Source organism: Xiphophorus couchianus, chromosome 17 (assembly GCF_001444195.1).
Source record: "Xiphophorus couchianus chromosome 17, X_couchianus-1.0, whole genome shotgun sequence".
In the NCBI taxonomy this organism is placed as follows: Eukaryota; Metazoa; Chordata; class Actinopteri; order Cyprinodontiformes; family Poeciliidae; genus Xiphophorus; species Xiphophorus couchianus.
The window spans coordinates 2,631,724-2,659,407 of record NC_040244.1 but is presented as its reverse complement, the minus strand read 5'-3'; the positions used below and the strand labels follow the sequence as shown (position 1 = coordinate 2,659,407).

Genomic DNA, 27,684 nt, shown 5'->3' with positions numbered 1-27,684 from the left:
TGAAAAACCCGTTTTCCTCCTTGCCTGTGGGGGCGCTGCACCGAGAATCACTGAAGGATATGAAAACATGAAAACATCTGAAGAAGACACTCAGAGCAACCTTGTTCTTCATAAAACGTAAATAAAAAAAGACTGTGGTCACATTTTAGTGGTTGTTTGTTGTTGGTAAAAGACCTAAAAGTCATTTATCCTGTTATTGCTAGTTAGCACATTTGTTTTAGTTGTATTTACCCAGAATGCCCTGCGCTGTAGTCCACTTCCTGCTTCTGGGTCGGTCTCTCTGCTTGGTGTTCACATATCCATCAAACTGAACCAGAGTTCGATTAAAGCAGACTAAACAAGGCTGGTGTGAATGAACCTTAGAAGAAAAAGCGAAACAGTGCCCCCTGCAGGCTGCTAAAATAATTTCCAAAACAATTCAAACCTCAAAGTTACTGCATTGCTTTGGTGTGGAGAGCTACACACTGCAAAAACAGAGATTTTTTTGCTCTAGTTTCTACTAAAAATATCTTAGTACAATTGAAATAAGACAAAACTAACTTACAAGAAATAGGAACCTTTTAAAGTCAATAATTCCTTAATATTAAGTGTAATAATCTGCTAATTTAAAAAGACATTTTTATTTTTATTTCACTTAATATCAATGGATTATTGACTTACATCAAGCTCCTATATCTTGTTGAAAATCTACTTGTAAATTACTTTTGTCTTATTTTAAGTTTTGCAGTGTAGAAAGTCTTATGATACATTTTCTGTTGCCTTGCAAAAAATAAAAAAGTGTTTTCTGCTGGATGAGTGGTGTGTAGCATGACATTTAATTTTTGAACCAACTTGAAAGATGTTTTCATAACGAAACTAACAGTTTATTTTCTAATAACTTAGTTATTTTTGTCCAATCAGTTTTAATTAACTAATTAATTATCATTCATGTTGAACAAGCAGCTTCAGACTGATGCTTGTTTCCGTTTCCAGACGACTCCACCCGGGTGAAGCTGTCCTACCTGGAGGACGACCCATGCTCCGACTACGTCAACGCTAGCTACATACCTGTACGCATGCACACACACACACACACACACAAATACAAACACACACACACACACCTACACACTCCACACCTACATGTCCTCACTGTCCCTCCAGGGCAACAACTACCGCCGGGAGTACATCGCCACCCAGGGGCCGCTGCCGGGCACGAAGGACGATTTCTGGAGGATGGTGTGGGAGCATGGCGTGCACAACGTCGTCATGGTGACGCAGTGTGTGGAGAAGGGACGGGTAAGAACAGGCCGATGGAGATCAGGTCATCCGGACTGCTGTTCTGGTCGCTCTCATCTTCCTCTTACTACTCAAAAATACCTTTAAGGTTCAAGTCAGGTCAGTTAGCACAAAATGTTTTTCTTCCACTAAATTTTCCATTTATTAGCATCCAGAGACCAATAAATGGATTTACACTGCTCAAAAAAATAAAGGGAACATTCAAATAACACATCCTAGATCCGAATGAAAGAAATATTCTCATTGAATACTTTGTTCTGTACAAAGTTCCATTTGCACAACAGCAGGTGAAATTGATTGTCAATCAGTGTTGCTTCCTAAGTGGACAGTTTGATTTCACACAGGTTTGATGTACTTGGAGTTATATTGTGTTGTTTAAGTGTTCCCTTTATTTTTTTGAGCAGTGTATTTAGAGGTGCAAATGTAATATTCCATGTCGAGTTTCAACGATGTTTAATTTCCCTTTGGGATCAAACATCTACTCTCATCAAATCATTTTATTTAAAGTAAGGAAAAGCATAAAACAAAGAAAGAGCTTGTTTTTTTAAAGACAGTGTTTTTATTTTAACTTATTTAGCATTCGCCACATGGGGGTTAAACAACAAAAACTCTTTGCTAAAGAAGCTAGATGTTCAAAAGAGCGCTATAGCGAAGTATATTGCCGGAAGGTTGAGTGGAAGAAAAAAATGTGGTAGAAAAATAATGTTTTATTGGTCTGACATAAAGATGAGCCGACCTGAAGGCCGATCTCTTCCATGCTACGCTGCATTGATGCAGTAATTCATGCAGAAGGAGCCTGAACCACATGCTAAAGATACTTAAAATAATGGATTCATTTGGACTTAATAAGCTGTAAACATCTCACTGTGTCTAGTTAACTGATTTAGTGAATTTAGAACTGCAGCTACTGATTATTTTTAGTAATCAGTTATTCTACTAGATAAAAAATTTACACATTCTGTAGATTTTTCATTTAACCACTTCAGCGTATTTTATACAATATTATAAATTCATTAAAAGATGCAAAACAAATAATAAAATTCCTTTTGAAATATTTGTCTTTTTTCAGTGTATGCTCCAGTTAGCGATTAATCACTGATTGGTCTATAGATGGTGAACTAGCGCGGCGTTCTGTTTGCAGGTGAAGTGTGATCAGTACTGGCCCGCCGACAAGGAGCCGCTGTACTACGGCGATCTGGTCATCCAGATGCTGTCGGAGTCCGTCCTGCCGGAGTGGACCATCAGAGAGTTCAAGATCATCTCGGTACAATTCAGCAACAGTTTCCTGCAACTTCAAAACAATTCATTACAAATTAAAGGCGACCTTTTTGCACGTTTTTTGCTTCTATTTTGGTTAAACTGCTTCTAAAAACAATCAAAAAGTTAAAAACCCCACCTACGTCTTTCATAATAACATTTAGCTGACTGATAAATTATCCCAAAGGTTATTGTGATTAACAATAATATTGTTTAGTAATATAATGTTGGCATAATAATAATGCAAGAACAGATTCTCAAAGATCAATAGGCCTTAATTTCTAATGAACATTTAACACTAGAACTGGAAGACATTTTAAATATACCAAATAACTCAAACATTAAATAAAATGAATCATGAAGTTACTGTAAACAATATTATCCTTCAGATGAAGGGCTGGTTGAGGCCAGACTGAAGAGTTTTATCTTCCAGAGAAAAACAGTAAATCCTGCAAATGGAAATTATTGAGTTCATTTTAATTTAAGATGTGATTTATTGATTATTGTGACAATGAATCAGCTGCTTTTTGTCAATGAGTTAATGTTTCTTGGTTCTACACATTACCTAGCAACCAGAGCAGAGTTCTGCCCGTTACCTAGCAACCCCTGCTGAGCTCTAGCATGTTTGGTCAACTGGTTTTACTGCTGTATGAAAAGACAAAATGTTTAGTGGTTGACTTACCATCCAGAAACCGCTTCCTGCATTCTTATTGGTTGTGCAGGAGGCCCCATGTCTGCTTTTCAAAGATGTACGGTTGCATAATTGCTCATCAGTTTGCAGACATTTTCATCTATGAGTGTAAACCTTCAGTTGAGGTCGTGGCCAGCAGTAGCTTATTTTAAAGTGACAAAACGCCCTGAAGTCTTATTATCTAAGAATGATTCTGTGCTATAACGTGATGAACATGTTTTGTATAGGCCATAGATGTATCCTAACCTGTTGAGGGAAATGTAATATGTGACGTTTGACCTTTAACACCATCCTAGAGCAGAAACTGAACTTGCTTCCTGGTTCTGAAGGAGAACAGTTGCAGTTATCCGCGGATGCTGCGTCACTTCCACTACACGGTGTGGCCCGACCACGGCGTTCCCGACAGCACCCAGTCCCTGATCCAGTTCGTCCGGACCGTCCGGGACTACGTGGACCGCTCACCCAGCACTGGTGCCACCGTTGTTCACTGCAGGTGGGTCGGCGGTCGGACCTGCGGCGTTTAAACAGAACTGTATTGTTCTGGGCCGTTAACCGGGTTTTGTTCTGGCAGCGCCGGAGTCGGGCGAACCGGGACCTTTATCGCCTTGGACCGGGTTCTGCAGCAGCTGGACTCCAAAGGAGGCATCGACCTGTACGGCTGCGTGTTCGACCTGCGGCTGCACCGGCAGCACATGGTCCAGACTGAGGTACAAAACCAGAACCAGTCCGTAGCTGAGCGTAGAACCCAGCAGTGTTCTGATCCGGTGTGTGTTTCAGTGTCAGTACGCCTTCCTGCATCAGTGTGTGAGGGACGTGCTGCGAGCCAGGAAGCACCGCAGCGAGCAGGAGAACCCGCTCTACCCCATCTACGAGAACTTCAACCCAGAATACTGCCGCGGTGAGTCCAGAACTAGAACCGGGGCACCGCACCACTGGTGAGGTTTCACTTTAAACAGACACGACATTCGATTTAAATGTAGATTTTCTTTAATTTAAGTGTTAAAAAAACACTTAAAATATCAGTACCGGCTTGTTCCTGTAGGGGGAGCACATCCTGGTCACCAGGGCCGGTCCAAACCTTTTTGGGACCCTAAACAGATTTTAATCCGGGCCCCCCCCATCCCAGCATGTCAAAAGCAGATCATTCCTAAACTACAATAAGTGTGTAACATTATAAATATTAGATATTAGTTTACGTCGTACTGGTGCTTCTATGGATGTTTACTTATTTTAAGGTGTAGCAGAAAAGAAAATATGTTCTAATTAATTTGCATTTTGAAATGCACAGTGGTGGCATTTTAATGTAACTATTTGAAAGTAAAATCTGCAGATGGACACTGAATTTACAGTAAACAAGTTGGCAAGTTTAATATCTTTAGTCTCAAAATTTAGAGCAGATATAAAATGTGCGATCTGTCGCTACGAATAAAATGAAATGATGCTGTTGAGGCCCTGAACTCTGATCAGACTAAAACCTTCAGTTCAGTTCTGGTGTGACTTGAGTGCATATGGGAACGCCAAGTGGACCAGAGCAGGAAGTGGATTACAGAGCAGGGCATTCTGGGTACAAGAACAAAACAAATGTGCTAGCTTAGCACTAGCAGGAGAAATGTCTTTAGAGAAAGACAAAAGAGAAATCCTACAACCAATTAAAATTTGACGCCACTCCATTATTGTTTACATTTGGTGAAACAGGAAGTTGAGCCCAATGACTTCTTCAGAGGTTTTTGATGCAGGTTTTTGCACAGGCGAAGAGGGGAACAAGTTTAAAAAAACCCAAAAAACTGCAGCAGCTGAAAATGTAACAAATGTAGCAACTTTGGTTCAAAATTGAACTTTTGACTTTTGCATCAGTTTAATAGATAATCTTCTAACTCCTCAGTATCAGTAGCTGTTTTTTTAAATTACTGCTTTGTGAGTAAATAAAGAAAAAACATAGAGAATTCACTTCCAGTCATGTTTCCAGATATTAATTTGATATTTAAGTGATTGATCTGATTTAAATGTCAGTTTTCTGTTTTAATCCCTCGACTCGCTGCAGTCGATGGGAAACATTAAGAATTTATATTTTTGTAAACAGAAAAGTTTGAGATATTCAAATACAAAACAAGCAAAAATGACTTTCTGACATTAACGGAGCTCTCACTGGTTTCTGTTAAAGTTCATATAAACTAGAAAATACCAGCGAGCAAATTAATCTCTGAGAAGAAACATAACTTCTAATTTAACAATCTGCACTAGGTAGAAAATTGAAATTGGAGGATTTATTAGAAATTGAACATTTCTTTGCTAATCCTCCTTCCTGTTAACTTATTGAGCTTTATGAATTCATTTCATTTTTCATCACAACATCATTAAAATCTTCATTATTTCTCCTCAGATTTCATCTACAACGGACGTTAACAAGGCGACGGCGCTCAGCCAATCAGGAAGCTCACCATGGAGACGTGTTCAGTAACGGGTTGGACGTTAGCAGCTGAATAAAATCTGTTTCTTTGGTCGGGATCACCATTTTAACTGTTGTAAATCACCGTGGAAACCAAACTCATCATCAACAGGTTTCAGGTTAAATGTGCTGTAAAAAAGACATTTTTACACAACATAAAACCAGTTTGTCGTTTTTTTTTAAACCGATTGGTTTTAAAATGCCTTCAAGTTCAGATTGTCAATCTGCTAAAAAGCTGTGCTGTAAATTATTATAATTATACTTTTAGAGCCACGTAAAATCAGCTGTTTTATATGTTAGCATACTTTTCATGAGAAGTCAGAGAAAGCTGTTGCAGCACACTACTGGTCAGCTGGCTGAAACAAGGCTAACAAAAAAAACAACTAGTTAGCTAGATACCTGAGCAGATAGCCTGACTAATTATCCATCTAATATCAGCTTGTTTTAATATTATTAGAGCAATAAAGCAAAATATTATGTGCACATGAAAACTGTTAATATTACTGGGTGTTTATTCTATTTTTATTTTTTTTTGCTCAATTTGCAGGAATGTTAGATATTAATTTAACTGGAATATTTGTTAGATTTGTGGCATTACTGTAGCATTTCCACTCTAAAGACTGTTAGTTTGTGTTGAAATTTAAAAATACAAAAATAGATATTTATCAGTAATTTAACAAATTTGTACAATTTATCCGTTATTTTCATGAGTTTTCTATCCAGAAAACTACCAGTAATGTTTTAATCTTAAAATCTAAACAGGAAACTGTAAAAACTTACATGTGTTTTACAAGGACTGACACAGGAAGTGGGGTTGAAGCTGACCCAGAGTAGACAGGGTGTGAAGGGGGCGGAGCCTGTGGTATGACATCATAGCTGTCAGCTCCTCTACGCTGATTTATGTTAGTTCCCAACATGGCCGACGTGACTGTTTGACTCAGTCAAAGCTCAGCTTTACTCTTCTGAACAAGCTTGTTGTTACCATGGTGATATGACCAGGTTAAAAAGACAGATGGTGACATCACAGACTGTCCAACACAGAGAAGCTTTGAGACCAGAATCCGGTTAGGGTTGTTCTGACCCAATAACCGAACCCTAATATGATCAATAATCAATACAAGTCCATTGTTTAAATCCCAAACTAACATCATGTTTTCACAAATTTATCAGAGAAGCTAAATTTAAATCAGAATGTTGTTAGAAATGGTTCTGAAGTTGTTTGAGAAAATAAATTGCCTATTTTTCTACTTTCTCTCCTCAATATAAGCTGTTTATTTAAAGAGAACCTCACACAATGCTGTATGTAAATATTGATGTAATAGTGGTTTTCCACTGCTGGGTTTATATTTGTGTTTTCATGCTAGATTTTTGCTACAGACTTTTAACTTTTTGCCTCAGAAATTAACTGTTTAAAACATCTTCAGTAAAAAGTTCAAACGCCTCAAGTTTCATCTTAATAAATCAGGAATCGGATAAAATGGGTTTTTCAAATGTTTTTTTATATATACAAATGCCATTTTAAATGATTTTAAAAGTTATAAAAGCTCCAGTTTGATTCATGACTTTTTATAGAAAAAATTTGTAAACAAGATTTAAGGATTGTATTTTTAATATGAAATACTGACCTGTTTTTAACCTGCCATCAGAAACATGTAAACTTGATTATAAAGTTCATTAAAATTAGACGACATTCCCAAGTTTCTCTTTGTTTTTCTTCCAGTTGCTCACGTATTCTGCGACCCGCTGCGACGGTTCTGATCGAATTTTTTCCAGGTTTTCTGAACATCCTGGGTCACCGTTTCAGTCCAGCTCCCAACTCTGACCTTTACGATGGTGAATTAGGAACATTGTAGGGTAGATTTGCACCAAATAACTCCAAAATTTTAAAATTAAGCTCAGAAATTTTCTAAAAAAAGTTTTAAATTTCTGAGTTTCAAAAATCAAAACTTTTTATTTTTGAAACTCAGAAATGTTCATCTTTTTTTCTAAAAGTCTACTGAGATTAATTTCAACATTTCAGAATTTTTTTGGTCGAAATTTTTCTGTTATTTTCCTATTTATCTTTCTTTTGTAAAGTCTAAAATATTGACCTCAAGAGATAAAGAATCTGCTGCAAATAAGCTTCAGAATCCAATTATTAGGAATTACAACAAATGTGCTGCTTGTTGTGTTTGAAGAACGAATAAAGTGAGTTTTTTTGTTGTTGTTTTGATGCAATAAACAGAAAATATCTTGTATTATACAGACTGACTGATTAGTAATCAAGGAAAAGTTTTACTGTTTCAAAGGAACAAAACCCAGCTAGACTTGTCCTACATTTTGTTTTTTTCTGCTGAAAGAAAAACTTTTTGTAGAGACCAAACTGAGCAACACAGTTGCAGCATTTTGCATCAGTGGCGCTGAATATTAAACTTGTGATTTCCATATTGATCTGGGCCACAGCGAGGCCGCAGCAAAACTGGGTGACCCAGTTGGAGCCGCTTTTGGAGGCAAGGAGCCCCAAATCCAGCTGGGCCTTCCCTCTGTAAGCCAAACACAGAAAAATGCTGTTTTATTAAACCCAACGATGAAAAACATAAATCTGAAAAGACAAGAAATGAAAATCAGCAGATGCTTTTAGTTTATGGAGGACCTTAAGGTTTAAAAAACATCTTGTTTAGTGAGAAGTCCAAACTTGTCTCAGATCAATTTAAAAGTAAACAAAACTTCATGGCCTCCTTTAATTATTGTAAACCTGGTGTCTCACAATGTGTAAGAAGACTTAAATTCACTTGTAAGTAATTTATGCTTCTTGAACAGGTTAGGATAAGTGTGGGCTACACAAAAAATGTATATAACAGCTTTTGCACTAAATCATTCTTGCATAAAAAGATTTTAGTCTGGTCATTTCAGAATTAGTTGTTTTAAGGCCTCTGTCTTTTTAAATCTAAATAATCACCTGTTGACCATGACAGCCCTGTCGGCCCAACTAAACCTTTATACTCTCACGATAAAACGGGTTCAAACAGATGTACAATTACTACAACTGTGTACACTTCTCTTTGAAAAGCAGAAGTGGAGCCTCCTCAACAACAAGCAAAAATGCAGAAAGTGGTTTCTGTACGGTAAGTGAACAACAAAATTATAATTTTGAATAACGTAAAAAAAACTAGCAATAATGAGTCATAGTATAGTATGATGCAATATTTGAGCAAAAAGTTGTCATAGTTTAGTATGATGCAAAATGTGAGCAAAAATTTGTCATAGTATAGTATGATGCTAAATTTGAGCAAAAATTTGTCATAGTATAGTATGATGCTAAATTTGAGCAAAAATTTGTCATAGTATAGTATGATGCAATATTTGAGCAAAATTCAGTCATAGTATAGTATGATGCTAAATTTGAGCAAAAATTTGTCATAGTATAGTATGATGCTAAATTTGAGCAAAAATTTGTCATAGTATAGTATGATGCTAAATTTGAGCAAAAATTTGTCATAGTATAGTATGATGCAATATTTGAGCAAAATTCAGTCATAGTATAGTATGATGCTAAATTTGAGCAAAAAGTTGTCATAGTATAGTATGATGCAAAATTTGAGCAAAAATTTGTCATAGTATAGTATGATGCAATATTTGAGCAAAATTCAGTCATAGTATAGTATGATGCAAAATTTGAGCAAAAAGTTCTCATAGTATAGTATGATGCTAAATTTTAGCAAAAAGTTGTCATAGTATAGTATGATGCAATATTTGAGCAAAAATTTGTCATAGTATAGTATGATGCAATATTTGAGCAAAATTCAGTCATAGTATAGTATGATGCAATATTTGAGCAAAAATTTGTCATAGTATAGTATGATGCAAAATGTGAGCAAATATTTGTCATAGTATAGTATGATGCTAAATTTGAGCAAAAATTTGTCATAGTATAGTATGATGCAAAATGTGAGCAAATATATGTCATAGTATAGTATGATGCAAAATGTGAGCAAATATTTGTCATAGTATAGTATGATGCAAAATGTGAGCAAAAATTTGTCATAGTATAGTATGATGCAAAATGTGAGCAAATATTTGTCATAGTATAGTATGATGCAAAATGTAAGCAAATATATGTCATAGTATAGTATGATGCTAAATTTGAGCAAATATATGTCATAGTATAGTCTGATGCAAAATGTAAGCAAATATATGTCATAGTATAGTATGATGCTAAATTTGAGCAAAATTCAGTCATAGTATAGTATGATGCAATATTTGAGCAAAATTCAGTCATAGTATAGTATGATGCTAAATTTGAGCAAAATTCAGTCATAGTATAGTATGATGCAATATTTGAGCAAAACGTTGTCATAGTATAGTATGATGCAAAATTTGAGCAAATATCTGTCATATGATGCAAAATTTGAGCAAATATTTGTCATAGTATAGTATGATGCTAAATTTGAGCAAAAAGTTGTCATAGTATAGTATGATGCTAAATTTGAGCAAAAAGTTGTCATAGTATAGTATGATGCAATATTTGAGCAAAATTCAGTCATAGTATAGTATGATGCTAAATTTGAGCAAATTTCAGTCATACTAAACTATGATGCAAAATTTGAGCAAAATTCAGTCATAGTATAGTATGATGCAAAATGTGAGCAAATATATGTCATAGTATAGTATGATGCAAAATGTGAGCAAATATATGTCATAGTATAGTATGATGCAAAATTTGAGCAAAAAGTTGTCATAGTATAGTATGATGCAAAATTTGAGCAAAAAGTTGTCATAGTATAGTATGATGCAAAATTTGAGCAAAAAGTTGTCATAGTATAGTATGATGAAAAATTTGAGCAAAAATTTGTCATAGTTTAGTATGATGCAATATTTGAGCAAAATTCAGTCATAGTATAGTATGATGCAATATTTGAGCAAAAATTTGTCATAGTATAGTATGATGCAAAATGTGAGCAAATATATGTCATAGTATAGTATGATGCAAAATTTAAGCAAATATATGTCATAGTATAGTATGATGCAATATTTGAGCAAATATATGTCATAGTATAGTATGATGCTAAATTTGAGCAAAATTCAGTCATAGTATAGTATGATGCAATATTTGAGCAAAATTCAGTCATAGTATAGTATGATGCTAAATTTGAGCAAAATTCAGTCATAGTATAGTATGATGCAATATTTGAGCAAAAATTTGTCATAGTATAGTATGATGCTAAATTTGAGCAAAAAGTTGTCATAGTATAGTATGATGCAATATTTGAGCAAATATATGTCATAGTATAGTATGATGCAAAATGTGAGCAAAAAGTTGTCATAGTATAGTATGATGCAAAATTTGAGCAAATATCTGTCATATGATGCAAAATTTGAGCAAATATTTGTCATAGTATAGTATGATGCTAAATTTGAGCAAAAAGTTGTCATAGTATAGTATGATGCAACATGTGAGCAAATATATGTCATAGTATAGTATGATGCTAAATTTGAGCAAAAAGTTGTCATAGTATAGTATGATGAAAAATTTGAGCAAAAATTTGTCATAGTATAGTATGATGCTAAATTTGAGCAAAAAGTTGTCATAGTATAGTATGATGCAAAATTTGAGCAAAAAGTTGTCATAGTATAGTATGATGCAAAATTTGAGCAAAATGTTGTCATAGTATAGTATGATGAAAAATTTGAGCAAAAATTTGTCATAGTTTAGTATGATGCAATATTTGAGCAAAATTCAGTCATAGTATAGTATGATGCAATATTTGAGCAAAAATTTGTCATAGTATAGTATGATGCAAAATGTGAGCAAATATATGTCATAGTATAGTATGATGCAAAATTTAAGCAAATATATGTCATAGTATAGTATGATGCAATATTTGAGCAAATATATGTCATAGTATAGTATGATGCAATATTTGAGCAAAATTCAGTCATAGTATAGTATGATGCAATATTTGAGCAAAATTCAGTCATAGTATAGTATGATGCTAAATTTGAGCAAAATTCAGTCATAGTATAGTATGATGCAATATTTGAGCAAAAATTTGTCATAGTATAGTATGATGCTAAATTTGAGCAAAAAGTTGTCATAGTATAGTATGATGCAATATTTGAGCAAATATATGTCATAGTATAGTATGATGCAAAATGTGAGCAAAAAGTTGTCATAGTATAGTATGATGCAAAATTTGAGCAAAAAGTTGTCATAGTATAGTATGATGCAAAATTTGAGCAAATATCTGTCATATGATGCAAAATTTGAGCAAATATTTGTCATAGTATAGTATGATGCTAAATTTGAGCAAAAAGTTGTCATAGTATAGTATGATGCTAAATTTGAGCAAAAAGTTGTCATAGTATAGTATGATGCAAAATTTGAGCAAATATCTGTCATATGATGCAAAATTTGAGCAAATATTTGTCATAGTATAGTATGATGCAATATTTGAGCAAAACGTTGTCATAGTATAGTATGATGCAAAATTTGAGCAAATATCTGTCATATGATGCAAAATTTGAGCAAATATTTGTCATAGTATAGTATGATGCTAAATTTGAGCAAAAAGTTGTCATAGTATAGTATGATGCTAAATTTGAGCAAAAAGTTGTCATAGTATAGTATGATGCAATATTTGAGCAAAATTCAGTCATAGTATAGTATGATGCTAAATTTGAGCAAATTTCAGTCATACTAAACTATGGTGCAAAATTTGAGCAAAATTCAGTCATAGTATAGTATGATGCAAAATTTGAGCAAAAATTTGGTCATAGTATAGTATGATGCAAAATGTGAGCAAATATATGTCATAGTATAGTATGATGCAAAATGTGAGCAAATATATGTCATAGTATAGTATGATGCAAAATTTGAGCAAAAAGTTGTCATAGTATAGTATGATGCAAAATTTGAGCAAAAAGTTGTCATAGTATAGTATGATGCAAAATTTGAGCAAAATGTTGTCATAGTATAGTATGATGAAAAATTTGAGCAAAAATTTGTCATAGTTTAGTATGATGCAAAATGTGAGCAAATATATGTCATAGTATAGTATGATGCAAAATTTAAGCAAATATATGTCATAGTATAGTATGATGCAATATTTGAGCAAATATATGTCATAGTATAGTATGATGCTAAATTTGAGCAAAATTCAGTCATAGTATAGTATGATGCAATATTTGAGCAAAATTCAGTCATAGTATAGTATGATGCTAAATTTGAGCAAAATTCAGTCATAGTATAGTATGATGCAATATTTGAGCAAAAATTTGTCATAGTATAGTATGATGCTAAATTTGAGCAAAAAGTTGTCATAGTATAGTATGATGCAAAATGTGAGCAAAAAGTTGTCATAGTATAGTATGATGCAAAATTTGAGCAAAAAGTTGTCATAGTATAGTATGATGCAAAATTTGAGCAAATATCTGTCATATGATGCAAAATTTGAGCAAATATTTGTCATAGTATAGTATGATGCTAAATTTGAGCAAAAAGTTGTCATAGTATAGTATGATGCTAAATTTGAGCAAAAAGTTGTCATAGTATAGTATGATGCAAAATTTGAGCAAAAATTTGTCATAGTATAGTATGATGCTAAATTTGAGCAAAAAGTTGTCATAGTATAGTATGATGCAAAATTTGAGCAAAAAGTTGTCATAGTATAGTATGATGCAAAATTTGAGCAAAAAGTTGTCATAGTATAGTATGATGAAAAATTTGAGCAAAAAGTTGTCATAGTATAGTATGATGCAAAATTTGAGCAAAAAGTTGTCATAGTATAGTATGATGCAAAATTTGAGCAAAATGTTGTCATAGTATAGTATGATGAAAAATTTGAGCAAAAATTTGTCATAGTTTAGTATGATGCAATATTTGAGCAAAATTCAGTCATAGTATAGTATGATGCAATATTTGAGCAAAAATTTGTCATAGTATAGTATGATGCAAAATGTGAGCAAATATATGTCATAGTATAGTATGATGCAAAATTTAAGCAAATATATGTCATAGTATAGTATGATGCAATATTTGAGCAAATATATGTCATAGTATAGTATGATGCAATATTTGAGCAAAATTCAGTCATAGTATAGTATGATGCAATATTTGAGCAAAATTCAGTCATAGTATAGTATGATGCTAAATTTGAGCAAAATTCAGTCATAGTATAGTATGATGCAATATTTGAGCAAAAATTTGTCATAGTATAGTATGATGCTAAATTTGAGCAAAAAGTTGTCATAGTATAGTATGATGCAATATTTGAGCAAATATATGTCATAGTATAGTATGATGCAAAATGTGAGCAAAAAGTTGTCATAGTATAGTATGATGCAAAATTTGAGCAAAAAGTTGTCATAGTATAGTATGATGCTAAATTTGAGCAAAAAGTTGTCATAGTATAGTATGATGAAAAATTTGAGCAAAAAGTTGTCATAGTATAGTATGATGCTAAATTTGAGCAAATTTCAGTCATACTAAACTATGATGCAAAATTTGAGCAAAATTCAGTCATAGTATAGTATGATGCAAAATTTGAGCAAAAATTTGTCATATGATGCAAAATTTGAGCAAAAATTTGTCATAGTATGATGCAAAATTTGAGCAAAAATTTGGTCATAGTATAGTATGATGCAAAATGTGAGCAAATATATGTCATAGTATAGTATGATGCAAAATTTGAGCAAAAAGTTGTCATAGTATAGTATGATGCTAAATTTGAGCAAAAAGTTGTCATAGTATAGTATGATGCAAAATTTGAGCAAAAATTTGTCATAGTATAGTAAGATGCAATATTTGAGCAAAAAGTTGTCACAGTATAGTATGATGCTAAATTTGAGCAAAAAGTTGTCATAGTATAGTATGATGCAATATTTGAGCAAATATATGTCATAGTATAGTATGATGCAAAATGTGAGCAAAAAGTTGTCATAGTATAGTATGATGCAAAATTTGAGCAAAAAGTTGTCATAGTATAGTATGATGCAAAATTTGAGCAAATATCTGTCATATGATGCAAAATTTGAGCAAATATTTGTCATAGTATAGTATGATGCTAAATTTGAGCAAAAAGTTGTCATAGTATAGTATGATGCAATATTTGAGCAAAATTCAGTCATAGTATAGTATGATGCTAAATTTGAGCAAAAAGTTGTCATAGTATAGTATGATGAAAAATTTGAGCAAAAATTTGTCATAGTATAGTATGATGCAAAATTTGAGCAAAAAGTTGTCATAGTATAGTATGATGCAATATTTGAGCAAAATTCAGTCATAGTATAGTATGATGCTAAATTTGAGCAAATTTCAGTCATACTAAACTATAATGCAAAATTTGAGCAAAATTCAGTCATAGTATAGTATGATGCAAAATTTGAGCAAAAATTTGTCATATGATGCAAAATTTGAGCAAAAATTTGTCATAGTATAGTATGATGCAAAATTTGAGCAAAAATTTGGTCATAGTATAGTATGATGCAAAATGTGAGCAAATATATGTCATAGTATAGTATGATGCAAAATGTGAGCAAATATATGTCATAGTATAGTATGATGCAAAATTTGAGCAAAAAGTTGTCATAGTATAGTATGATGCAAAATGTGAGCAAATATATGTCATAGTATAGTATGATGAAAATTTGAGCAAAAATTTGTCATAGTATAGTATGATGCAAAATTTGAGCAAATATTTGTCATAGTATAGTATGATGAAAAATTTGAGCAAAAATTTGTCATAGTATAGTATGATGCAATATTTGAGCAAAAAGTTGTCATAGTATAGTATGATGCAAAATTTGAGCAAAAAGTTGTCATAGTATAGTATGATGCAATATTTGAGCAAAAAGTTGTCATAGTTTAGTATGATGCAATATTTGAGCAAAAAGTTGTCATAGTATAGTATGATGCAATATTTGAGCAAAAAGTTGTCATAGTATAGTATGATGCAAAATTTGAGCAAAAAGTTGTCATAGTATAGTATGATGCTATATTTGAGCAAAAAGTTGTCATAGTATAGTATGATGCAATATTTGAGCAAAATTCAGTCATAGTATAGTATGATGCAAAATTTGAGCAAAAATTTGTCATATGATGCAAAATTTGAGCAAAAATTTGTCATAGTATAGTATGATGCAAAATTTGAGCAAAAATTTGTCATAGTATAGTATGATGCAAAATTTGAGCAAAAATTTGGTCATAGTATAGTATGATGCAAAATTTGAGCAAATTTCAGTCATACTAAACTATGATGCAAAATTTGAGCAAATATATGTCATAGTATAGTATGATGCAAAATTTGAGCAAATATATGTCATAGTATAGTATGATGCAAAATTTGAGCAAAAAGTTGTCATAGTATAGTATGATGCAAAATTTGAGCAAAATGTTGTCATAGTATAGTATGATGCAAAATTTGAGCAAACATTTGTCATAGTATAGTATGATGCAAAATTTGAGCAAATATTTGTCATAGTATAGTATGATGAAAAATTTGAGCAAAATTTGTCATAGTATAGTATGATGCAATATTTGAGCAAAAAGTTGTCATAGTATAGTATGATGCAATATTTGAGCAAAAAGTTGTCATAGTATAGTATGATGCAAAATTTGAGCAAAAAGTTGTCATAGTATAGTATGATGCTATATTTGAGCAAAAAGTTGTCATAGTATAGTATGATGCTAAATTTGAGCAAAAAGTTGTCATAGTATAGTATGATGCAAAATTTAAGCAAATATATGTCATAGTATAGTATGATGCAATATTTGAGCAAATATATGTCATAGTATAGTATGATGCTAAATTTGAGCAAAATTCAGTCATAGTATAGTATGATGCAATATTTGAGCAAAATTCAGTCATAGTATAGTATGATGCTAAATTTGAGCAAAATTCAGTCATAGTATAGTATGATGCAATATTTGAGCAAAAATTTGTCATAGTATAGTATGATGCTAAATTTGAGCAAAAAGTTGTCATAGTATAGTATGATGCAATATTTGAGCAAATATATGTCATAGTATAGTATGATGCAAAATGTGAGCAAAAAGTTGTCATAGTATAGTATGATGCAAAATTTGAGCAAAAAGTTGTCATAGTATAGTATGATGCAAAATTTGAGCAAATATCTGTCATATGATGCAAAATTTGAGCAGATATTTGTCATAGTATAGTATGATGCTAAATTTGAGCAAAAAGTTGTCATAGTATAGTATGATGCTAAATTTGAGCAAAAAGTTGTCATAGTATAGTATGATGCTAAATTTGAGCAAAAAGTTGTCATAGTATAGTATGATGCAAAATTTGAGCAAAAATTTGTCATAGTATAGTATGATGCAAAATTTGAGCAAAAAGTTGTCATAGTATAGTATGATGCAATATTTGAGCAAAATTCAGTCATAGTATAGTATGATGCTAAATTTGAGCAAATTTCAGTCATACTAAACTATGATGCAAAATTTGAGCAAAATTCAGTCATAGTATAGTATGATGCAAAATTTGAGCAAAAATTTGTCATATGATGCAAAATTTGAGCAAAAATTTGTCATAGTATAGTATGATGCAAAATTTGAGCAAAAATTTGGTCATAGTATAGTATGATGCAAAATGTGAGCAAATATATGTCATAGTATAGTATGATGCAAAATTTGAGCAAAAAGTTGTCATAGTATAGTATGATGCTAAATTTGAGCAAAAAGTTGTAGTATGATGCAAAATTTGAGCAAAAATTTGTCATAGTATAGTAAGATGCAATATTTGAGCAAAAAGTTGTCACAGTATAGTATGATGCTAAATTTGAGCAAAAAGTTGTCATAGTATAGTATGATGCAATATTTGAGCAAATATATGTCATAGTATAGTATGATGCAAAATGTGAGCAAAAAGTTGTCATAGTATAGTATGATGCAAAATTTGAGCAAAAAGTTGTCATAGTATAGTATGATGCAAAATTTGAGCAAATATCTGTCATATGATGCAAAATTTGAGCAAATATTTGTCATAGTATAGTATGATGCTAAATTTGAGCAAAAAGTTGTCATAGTATAGTATGATGCTAAATTTGAGCAAAAAGTTGTCATAGTATAGTATGATGCAAAATTTGAGCAAAAATTTGTCATAGTATAGTATGATGCAAAATTTGAGCAAAAAGTTGTCATAGTATAGTATGATGCAAAATTTGAGCAAAATTCAGTCATAGTATAGTATGATGCTAAATTTGAGCAAATTTCAGTCATACTAAACTATAATGCAAAATTTGAGCAAAATTCAGTCATAGTATAGTATGATGCAAAATTTGAGCAAAAATTTGTCATATGATGCAAAATTTGAGCAAAAATTTGTCATAGTATAGTATGATGCAAAATTTGAGCAAAAATTTGTCATAGTATAGTATGATGCAAAATTTGAGCAAAAATTTGTCATAGTATAGTATGATGCAAAATGTGAGCAAATATATGTCATAGTATAGTATGATGCAAAATGTGAGCAAATATATGTCATAGTATAGTATGATGCAAAATTTGAGCAAAAAGTTGTCATAGTATAGTATGATGAAAAATTTGAGCAAAAATTTGTCATAGTATAGTATGATGCAAAATTTGAGCAAATATTTGTCATAGTATAGTATGATGCAAAATTTGAGCAAATATTTGTCATAGTATAGTATGATGAAAAATTTGAGCAAAAATTTGTCATAGTATAGTATGATGCAATATTTGAGCAAAAAGTTGTCATAGTATAGTATGATGCAAAATTTGAGCAAAAAGTTGTCATAGTATAGTATGATGCAATATTTGAGCAAAAAGTTGTCATAGTTTAGTATGATGCAATATTTGAGCAAAAAGTTGTCATAGTATAGTATGATGCAATATTTGAGCAAAAAGTTGTCATAGTATAGTATGATGCAAAATTTGAGCAAAAAGTTGTCATAGTATAGTATGATGCTATATTTGAGCAAAAAGTTGTCATAGTATAGTATGATGCAATATTTGAGCAAAATTCAGTCATAGTATAGTATGATGCTAAATTTGAGCAAATTTCAGTCATACTAAACTATGATGCAAAATTTGAGCAAAATTCAGTCATAGTATAGTATGATGCAAAATTTGAGCAAAAATTTGTCATATGATGCAAAATTTGAGCAAAAATTTGTCATAGTATAGTATGATGCAAAATTTGAGCAAAAATTTGTCATAGTATAGTATGATGCAAAATTTGAGCAAAAATTTGGTCATAGTATAGTATGATGCTATATTTGAGCAAATTTCAGTCATACTAAACTATGATGCAAAATTTGAGCAAATATATGTCATAGTATAGTATGATGCAAAATTTGAGCAAAAAGTTGTCATAGTATAGTATGATGCAAAATTTGAGCAAAAAGTTGTCATAGTATAGTATGATGCAAAATTTGAGCAAAATGTTGTCATAGTATAGTATGATGCAAAATTTGAGCAAACATTTGTCATAGTATAGTATGATGCAAAATTTGAGCAAATATTTGTCATAGTATAGTATGATGAAAAATTTGAGCAAAAATTTGTCATAGTATAGTATGATGCAATATTTGAGCAAAAAGTTGTCATAGTATAGTATGATGCAATATTTGAGCAAAAAGTTGTCATAGTATAGTATGATGCAAAATTTGAGCAAAAAGTTGTCATAGTATAGTATGATGCTATATTTGAGCAAAAAGTTGTCATAGTATAGTATGATGCTAAATTTGATCAAAAAGTTGTCATAGTATAGTATGATGCAAAATTTGAGCAAACATCTGTCATATGATGCAAAATTTGAGCAAATATTTGTCATAGTATAGTATGATGCTATATTTGAGCAAAAAGTTGTCATAGTATAGTATGCTGCTAAATTTGAGCAAAAAGTTGTCATAGTATAGTATGATGCTAAATTTGAGCAAAAGTTGTCATAGTATAGTATGATGCTAAATTTGAGCAAATTTCAGTCATACTAAACTATGATGCAAAATTTGAGCAAAATTCAGTCATAGTATAGTATGATGCAAAATTTGAGCAAAAATTTGTCATAGTATAGTATGATGCAAAATTTGAGCAAAATGTTGTCATAGTATAGTATGATGCAAAATTTGAGCAAACATTTGTCATAGTATAGTATGATGCAAAATTTGAGCAAATATTTGTCATAGTATAGTATGATGCAATATTTGAGCAAAAAGTTGTCATAGTATAGTATGATGCAATATTTGAGCAAAAAGTTGTCATAGTATAGTATGATGCAAAATTTGAGCAAAAAGTTGTCATAGTATAGTATGATGCTATATTTGAGCAAAAAGTTGTCATAGTATAGTATGATGCTAAATTTGAGCAAAAAGTTGTCATAGTATAGTATGATGCAAAATTTGAGCAAACATCTGTCATATGATGCAAAATTTGAGCAAATATTTGTCATAGTATAGTATGATGCTAAATTTGAGCAAAAAGTTGTCATAGTATAGTATGATGCTAAATTTGAGCAAAAAGTTGTCATAGTATAGTATGATGCAAAATTTGAGCAAATTTCAGTCATAGTATAGTATGATGCAAAATTTGAGCAAAAATTTGTCATATGATGCAAAATTTGAGCAAAAATTTGTCATAGTATAGTATGATGCAAAATGTGAGCAAAAATTTGTCATAGTATAGTATGATGCAAAATGTGAGCAAATATATGTCATAGTATAGTCTGATGCAAAATGTGAGCAAATATATGTCATAGTATAGTATGATGCAAAATTTGAGCAAAAAGTTGTCATAGTATAGTATGATGCAAAATTTGAGCAAAAAGTTGTCATAGTATAGTATGATGCAAAATTTGAGCAAACATTTGTCATAGTATAGTATGATGCAAAATGTGAGCAAATATATGTCATAGTATAGTCTGATGCAAAATGTGAGCAAATATATGTCATAGTATAGTATGATGCAAAATTTGAGCAAAAAGTTGTCATAGTATAGTATGATGCAAAATTTGAGCAAAATGTGTCATAGTATAGTATGATGCAAAATTTGAGCAAACATTTGTCATAGTATAGTATGATTCAAAATGTGAGCAAACATTTGTCATAGTATAGTATGATGCAATATTTGAGCAAAAAGTTGTCATAGTATAGTATGATGCAATATTTGAGCAAAAAGTTGTCATAGTATAGTATGATGCAAAATTTGAGCAAAAAGTTGTCATAGTATAGTATGATGCTAAATTTGAGCAAAAAGTTGTCATTGTATAGTTATGATGCCAAAATTTGAGCAAAAAGTTGTATAGTATAGTATGATGACTAAATTTTGAGCAAAAAGTTGTCATTGTATAGTATGATGCAAAATTTGAGCAAAAAGTTGTCATAGTATAGTATGATGCATAATTTGAGCAAAAAGTTGTCATAGTATAGTATGATGCAAAATTTGAGCAAAAATTGTCATAGTATAGTATGATGCAAATATTTGAGCAAAAAGTTGTCATAGTATAGTATGATGCAAAATTTGAGCAAAAAGTTGTCATAGTATAGTATGATGCAATATTTGAGCAAAAAGTTGTCATAGTATAGTATGATGCAAAATTTGAGCAAAAAGTTGTCATAGTATAGTATGATGCAAATTTGAGCAAAAAGTTGTCATAGTATAGTATGATGCAAATTTGAGCAAAAAGTTGTCATAGTATAGTATGATGCAAAATTTGAGCAAAAATTTGTCATAGTATAGTATGATGCAATATTTGAGCAAAAAGTTGTCATAGTATAGTATGATGCAAATTTGAGCAAAAAGTTGTCATAGTATAGTATGATGCAAAATTTGAGCAAAATTGTCATAGTATAGTATGATGCAAATTTGAGCAAAAATTGTCATAGTATAGTATGATGCAAAATTTGAGCAAAAATTGTCATAGTATAGTATGATGCAAATTTGAGCAAAAAGTTGTCATAGTATAGTATGATGCAATTTGAGCAAAAAGTTGTCATAGTATAGTATGATGCAAATTTGAGCAAAATTTGTCATAGTATAGTATGATGCAAAATTTGAGCAAAAAGTTGTCATAGTATAGTATGATGCAAATTTGAGCAAAAATTGTCATAGTATAGTATGATGCAATTTGAGCAAAAGTTGTCATAGTATAGTATGATGCAAAATTTGAGCAAAATTTGTCATAGTATAGTATGATGCAAAATTTGAGCAAAAATTTCATAGTATAGTATGATGCAAATTGAGCAAAATTGTCATAGTATAGTATGATGCAAATTTGAGCAAATTGTCATAGTAATATGATGCAAAATTTGAGCAAAAATTGTCATAGTATAGTATGATGCAAATTTGAGCAAAAAGTTGTCATAGTATAGTATGATGCAAAATTTGAGCAAAAATTTGTCATAGTATAGTATGATGCAAATTTGAGGCAAAAAGTTGTCATAGTATAGTATGATGCAAATTTGAGCAAAAGTTGTCATTGTATAGTATGATGAAAAATTTGAGCAAACATTTGTCATAGTATAGTATGATGAAAAATTGAGCAAAAATTTTCATAGTATAGTATGATGCAAAATTTGAGCAAAAAGTTGTCATAGTATAGTATGATGCAATATTTGAGCAAAAATTCAGTCATACTAAACTATGATGCAAAATTTGAGCAAAAATTCAGTCATAGTATAGCAATGATGCAAAATTTGAGCAAAAAGTTGTCATAGTATAGTATGATGCAAAATTTGAGCAAAAATTTGGTCATAGTATAGTAGATGCATTGAGCAAAAATTTGTCATTGATGCAACGATTGAGCAAGTTAGTATATATTGAGCATTCAGTCATTATTATTATAGCAAATTTGAGCAAAAATTGTCATAGTATAGTATGATGCAAAATTTGAGCAAAAATTGTCATAGTATAGTATGATGCAAAATTTGAGCAAAATATTCATAGTATAGTATGATGCAAATTGAGCAAATTATGTCATAGTATAGTATGATGCAAATTTGAGCAAAAAGTTGTCATAGTATAGTATGATGCAAATTTGAGCAAAAAGTTGTCATAGTATAGTATGATGCAAATTTGAGCAAAATGTGTCATAGTATAGTATGATGCAAATTTGAGCAAAATTTGTCATAGTATAGTATGATGCAAATTGAGCAAATTGTCATAGTATAGTATGATGCAAATATTTGAGCAAAAAGTTGTCATAGTATAGTATGATGCAAATTTGAGCAAAAGTTGTCATAGTATAGTATGATGCAAAATTTGAGCAAAAGTTGTCATAGTATAGTATGATGCTAAATTTGAGCAAAAAGTTGTCATAGTATAGTATGATGCAATTTGAGCAAAAAGTTGTCATTGTATAGTATGATGCAAAATTTGAGCAAAAAGTTGTCATAGTATAGTATGATGCAAAATTTGAGCAAATATTTGTCATAGTATAGTATGATGAAAAATTTGAGCAAAAATTTGTCATAGTATAGTATGATGCAATATTTGAGCAAAAAGTTGTCATAGTATAGTATGATGCAATATTTGAGCAAAAAGTTGTCATAGTATAGTATGATGCAAAATTTGAGCAAAAATTTGTCATAGTATAGTATGATGCAAAATTTGAGCAAAAAGTTGTCATAGTATAGTATGATGCAAAATTTGAGCACAAAGTTGTCATTGTATAGTATGATGAAAAATTTGAGCAAACATTGTCATAGTATAGTATGATGAAAAATATGAGCAAAAATTTGTTCATAGTATAGTATGATGCAAAATTTGAGCAAAAGTATGTCATAGTATAGTATGATGCAATATTTGAGCAAAATTCAGTCATACTAAACTATGATGCAAAATTTGAGCAAAATTCAGTCATAGTATAGCATGATGCAAAATTTGAGCAAAATTTGTCATAGTATAGTATGATGCAAAATTGAGCAAAAATTGTCATAGTATAGTATGATGCAAATTGAGCAAAATATGTCATAGTATAGTATGATGCAAAATTTGAGCAAAAAGTTGTCATAGTATAGTATGATGCAATATTTGAGCAAAAAGTTGTCATAGTATAGTATGATGCAAATTTGAGCAAAAAGTCATAGTATAGTATGATGCAAAATTTGAGCAAAATTGTCATAGTATAGTATGATGCAAAATTGAGCAAAAGTTGTCATAGTATAGTATGATGCAAATTTGAGCAAAAGTTGTCATAGTATAGAATGCAAAATTTGAGCAAAAATTTCATAGTATAGTATGATGCTAAATTTGAGCAAAATTGTCATAGTATAGTATGATGCAAATTTGAGCAAAAGTTGTCATAGTATAGTATGATGCAAATTTGAGCAAAAAGTTGTCATAGTATAGTATGATGCAAATTTGAGCAAAAATTTCATAGTATAGTATGATGCAAATTTGAGCAAAAATTTGTCATAGTATAGTATGATTCAAATTTGAGCAAAATTGTCATAGTATAGTATGATGCAAAATTTGAGCAAAAAGTTGTCATAGTATAGTATGATGCAAATTTGAGCAAAAATTTCATAGTATAGTATGATGCAAATTTGAGCAAAAATTTCATAGTATAGTATGATGCAAAATTTGAGCAAAAAGTTGTCATAGTATAGTATGATGCAAATTTGAGCAAAAAGTTTCATAGTATAGTATGATGCAAATTTGAGCAAAAATTTGTCATAGTATAGTATGATGCAAATTTGAGCAAAATTTCATAGTATAGTATGATGCAAAATTTGAGCAAAATATGTCATAGTATAGTATGATGCAAATTTGAGCAAAAATTTGTCATAGTATAGTATGATGCAAAATTTGAGCAAAAAGTTGTCATTATAGTATGATGCAAATTTGAGCAAAAAGTTGTCATAGTATAGTATGATGCAAAATTGAGCAAATATTTGCTCATAGTATAGTATGATGAAAAATTTGAGCAAAAATTTGTCATAGTATAGTATGATGCAATATTTGAGCAAAAAGTTGTCATAGTATAGTATGATGCAATATTTGAGCAAAAAGTTGTCATAGTATAGTATGATGCAAAATTTGAGCAAACATTTGTCATAGTATAGTATGATGCAAAATTTGAGCAAAAAGTTGTCATAGTATAGTATGATGCAAAATTTGAGCACAAAGTTGTCATTGTATAGTATGATGAAAAATTTGAGCAAACATTTGTCATAGTATAGTATGATGAAAAATTTGAGCAAAAAATTTTCATAGTATAGTATGATGCAAAATTTGAGCAAAAAGTTGTCATAGTATAGTATGATGCAATATTTGAGCAAAATTCAGTCATACTAAACTATGATGCAAAATTTGAGCAAAATTCAGTCATAGTATAGCATGATGCAAAATTTGAGCAAAAAGTTGTCATAGTATAGTATGATGCAAAATTTGAGCAAAAATTTGGTCATAGTATAGTATGATGCAAAATGTGAGCAAATATATGTCATAGTATAGTATGATGCAAAATGTGAGCAAATATATGTCATAGTATAGTATGATGCAAAATTTGAGCAAAAAGTTGTCATAGTATAGTATGATGCAATATTTGAGAAAAAGTTGTCATAGTATAGTATGATGCAATATTTGAGCAAAAAGTTGCCATAGTATAGTATGATGCAAAATGTGAGCAAAAAGTTGTCATAGTATAGTATGATGCAAAATTTGAGCAAAAGTTGTCATAGTATAGCATAATGCAAAATGTTGGCAAAAATTTGACATAGTATAGTATGATGCTAAATTTGAGCAAAAATATGTCATAGTATAGCATGATGCTAAATTTGAGCAATAAGTTGTCATAGTATAGTATGATGCAATATTTGAGCAAAAAGTTGTCATAGTATAGCATAATGCAAAATGTTGGCAAAAATTTGACATAGTATAGTATGATGCTAAATTTGAGCAAAAATTTGTCATAGTATAGTATGATTCAAAATTTGAGCAAAAAGTTGTCATAGTATAGTATGATTCAAAATTTGAGCAAAAAGTTTGTCATAGTATAGTATGATGCAAAATTTGAGTAAAAATTTGGTCATAGTATAGTATGATGCAAAATTTGAGCAAAAATTTGTTCATAGTATAGTATGATGCAAAATTTGAGCAAAAAGTTGTCATAGTATAGTATGATGCAAAATTTGAGCACAAAGTTGTCATTGTATAGTATGATGCTAAATTTGAGCAAAAATTTGTCATAGTATAGTATGATGCTAAATTTGAGCAAAAATTTGTCATAGTATAGTATGATGCAAAATTTGAGCAAATATTTGTCATAGTATAGTATGATGCTAAATTTGAGCAAAAAGTTGTCATAGTATAGTATGATGCTAAATTTGAGCAAATTTCAGTCATACTAAACTATGATGCAAAATTTGAGCAAAAATTTGTCATATGATGCAAAATTTGAGCAAAAATTTGTCATATGATGCAAAATTTGAGCAAAAATTTGGTCATAGTATAGTATGATGCAAAATGTGAGCAAATATATGTCATAGTATAGTATGATGCTAAATTTGAGCAAAAAGTTGTCATTGTATAGTATGATGCAAAATTTGAGCAAATAGTTGTCATAGTATAGTATGATGCAATATTTGAGCAAAAAGTTGTCATAGTATAGTATGATGCAATATTTGAGCAAAAAGTTGTCATAGTATAGTATGATGCAATATTTGAGCAAAATTCAGTCATAGTATACTATGATGCAAAATGTGAGCAAAAAGTTGTCATAGTATAGTATGATTCAAAATTTGAGCAAAAAGTTGTCATAGTATAGTATGATGCAAAATTTGAGCAAAAAGTTGTCACAGTATAGTATGATGCAAAATTTGAGTAAAAATTTGGTCATAGTATAGTATGATGCAAAATTTGAGCAAAAAGTTGTCATAGTATAGTATGATGCAAAATTTGAGCAAAAAGTTGTCATAGTATAGTATGATGCAAAATTTGAGCAAAAAGTTGTCATAGTATAGTATGATGCTAAATTTGAGCAAAAATTTGTCATAGTATAGTATGATGCTAAATTTGAGCAAAAAGTTGTCATAGTATAGTATGATGCAATATTTGAGCAAAAAGTTGTCATAGTATAGTATGATGCAAAATTTGAGCAAAATGTTGTCATAGTATAGTATGATGCAAAATTTGAGCAAACATTTGTCATAGTATAGTATGATGCAAAATTTGAGCAAATATTTTTCATAGTATAGTATGATGCTAAATTTGAGCAAACATTTGTCATAGTACAGTATGATGCTAAATTTGAGCAAATATTTGTCATAGTATAGTATGATGCTAAATTTGAGCAAACATTTGTCATAGTATAGTATGATGCTAAATTTGAGCAAATATTTGTCATAGTATAGTATGATGCAAAATGTGAGCAAAAATTTGTCATAGTATAGTATGATGCAATATTTGAGCAAAAAGTTGTCATAGTATAGTATGATGCAAAATTTGAGCAAAAAGTTGTCATAGTATAGTATGATGCAATATTTGAGCAAAATTCAGTCATACTAAACTATGATGCAAAATTTGAGCAAAATTCAGTCATAGTATAGCATGATGCAAAATTTGAGCAAAAATTTGTCATATGATGCAAAATTTGAGCAAAAATTTGTCATAGTATAGTATGATGCAAAATTTGAGCAAAAATTTGGTCATAGTATAGTATGATGCAAAATGTGAGCAAATATATGTCATAGTATAGTATGATGCAAAATTTGAGCAAAAAGTTGTCATAGTATAGTATGATGCAATATTTGAGAAAAAGTTGTCATAGTATAGTATGATGCAATATTTGAGCATAAAGTTGTCATAGTATAGTATGATGCAATATTTGAGCAAAATTCAGTCATAGTATAGTATGATGCAAAATGTGAGCAAAAAGTTGTCATAGTATAGTATGATGCCAAATTTGAGCAAAAGTTGTCATAGTATAGCATAATGCAAAATGTTGGCAAAAATTTGACATAGTATAGTATGATGCTAAATTTGAGCAAAAATATGTCATAGTATAGCATGATGCTAAATTTGAGCAATAAGTTGTCATAGTATAGTATGATGCAA

At 30.6% G+C, this 27,684-nt stretch overlaps 1 protein-coding gene across 1 annotated transcript in view; it reads left to right on the top strand.

Annotated features, from left to right (window-relative positions):
• ptprb (protein tyrosine phosphatase receptor type b) overlaps nucleotides 1-7,369 on the top strand; it is a 40,920-nt gene extending 33,551 nt beyond the window's left edge. The window contains exons 34-40 of the mRNA XM_028043728.1: nucleotides 973-1,049; nucleotides 1,144-1,278; nucleotides 2,420-2,542; nucleotides 3,556-3,719; nucleotides 3,798-3,933; nucleotides 4,004-4,124; nucleotides 5,607-7,369. Of these exons, the coding sequence (XP_027899529.1) occupies nucleotides 973-1,049; nucleotides 1,144-1,278; nucleotides 2,420-2,542; nucleotides 3,556-3,719; nucleotides 3,798-3,933; nucleotides 4,004-4,124; nucleotides 5,607-5,629 (779 nt within the window). The 3' untranslated portion in view covers nucleotides 5,630-7,369. The remainder of the gene's footprint in view (nucleotides 1-972; nucleotides 1,050-1,143; nucleotides 1,279-2,419; nucleotides 2,543-3,555; nucleotides 3,720-3,797; nucleotides 3,934-4,003; nucleotides 4,125-5,606) is intronic.
• The last annotated feature ends 20,315 nt before the right edge of the window (nucleotides 7,370-27,684 follow it).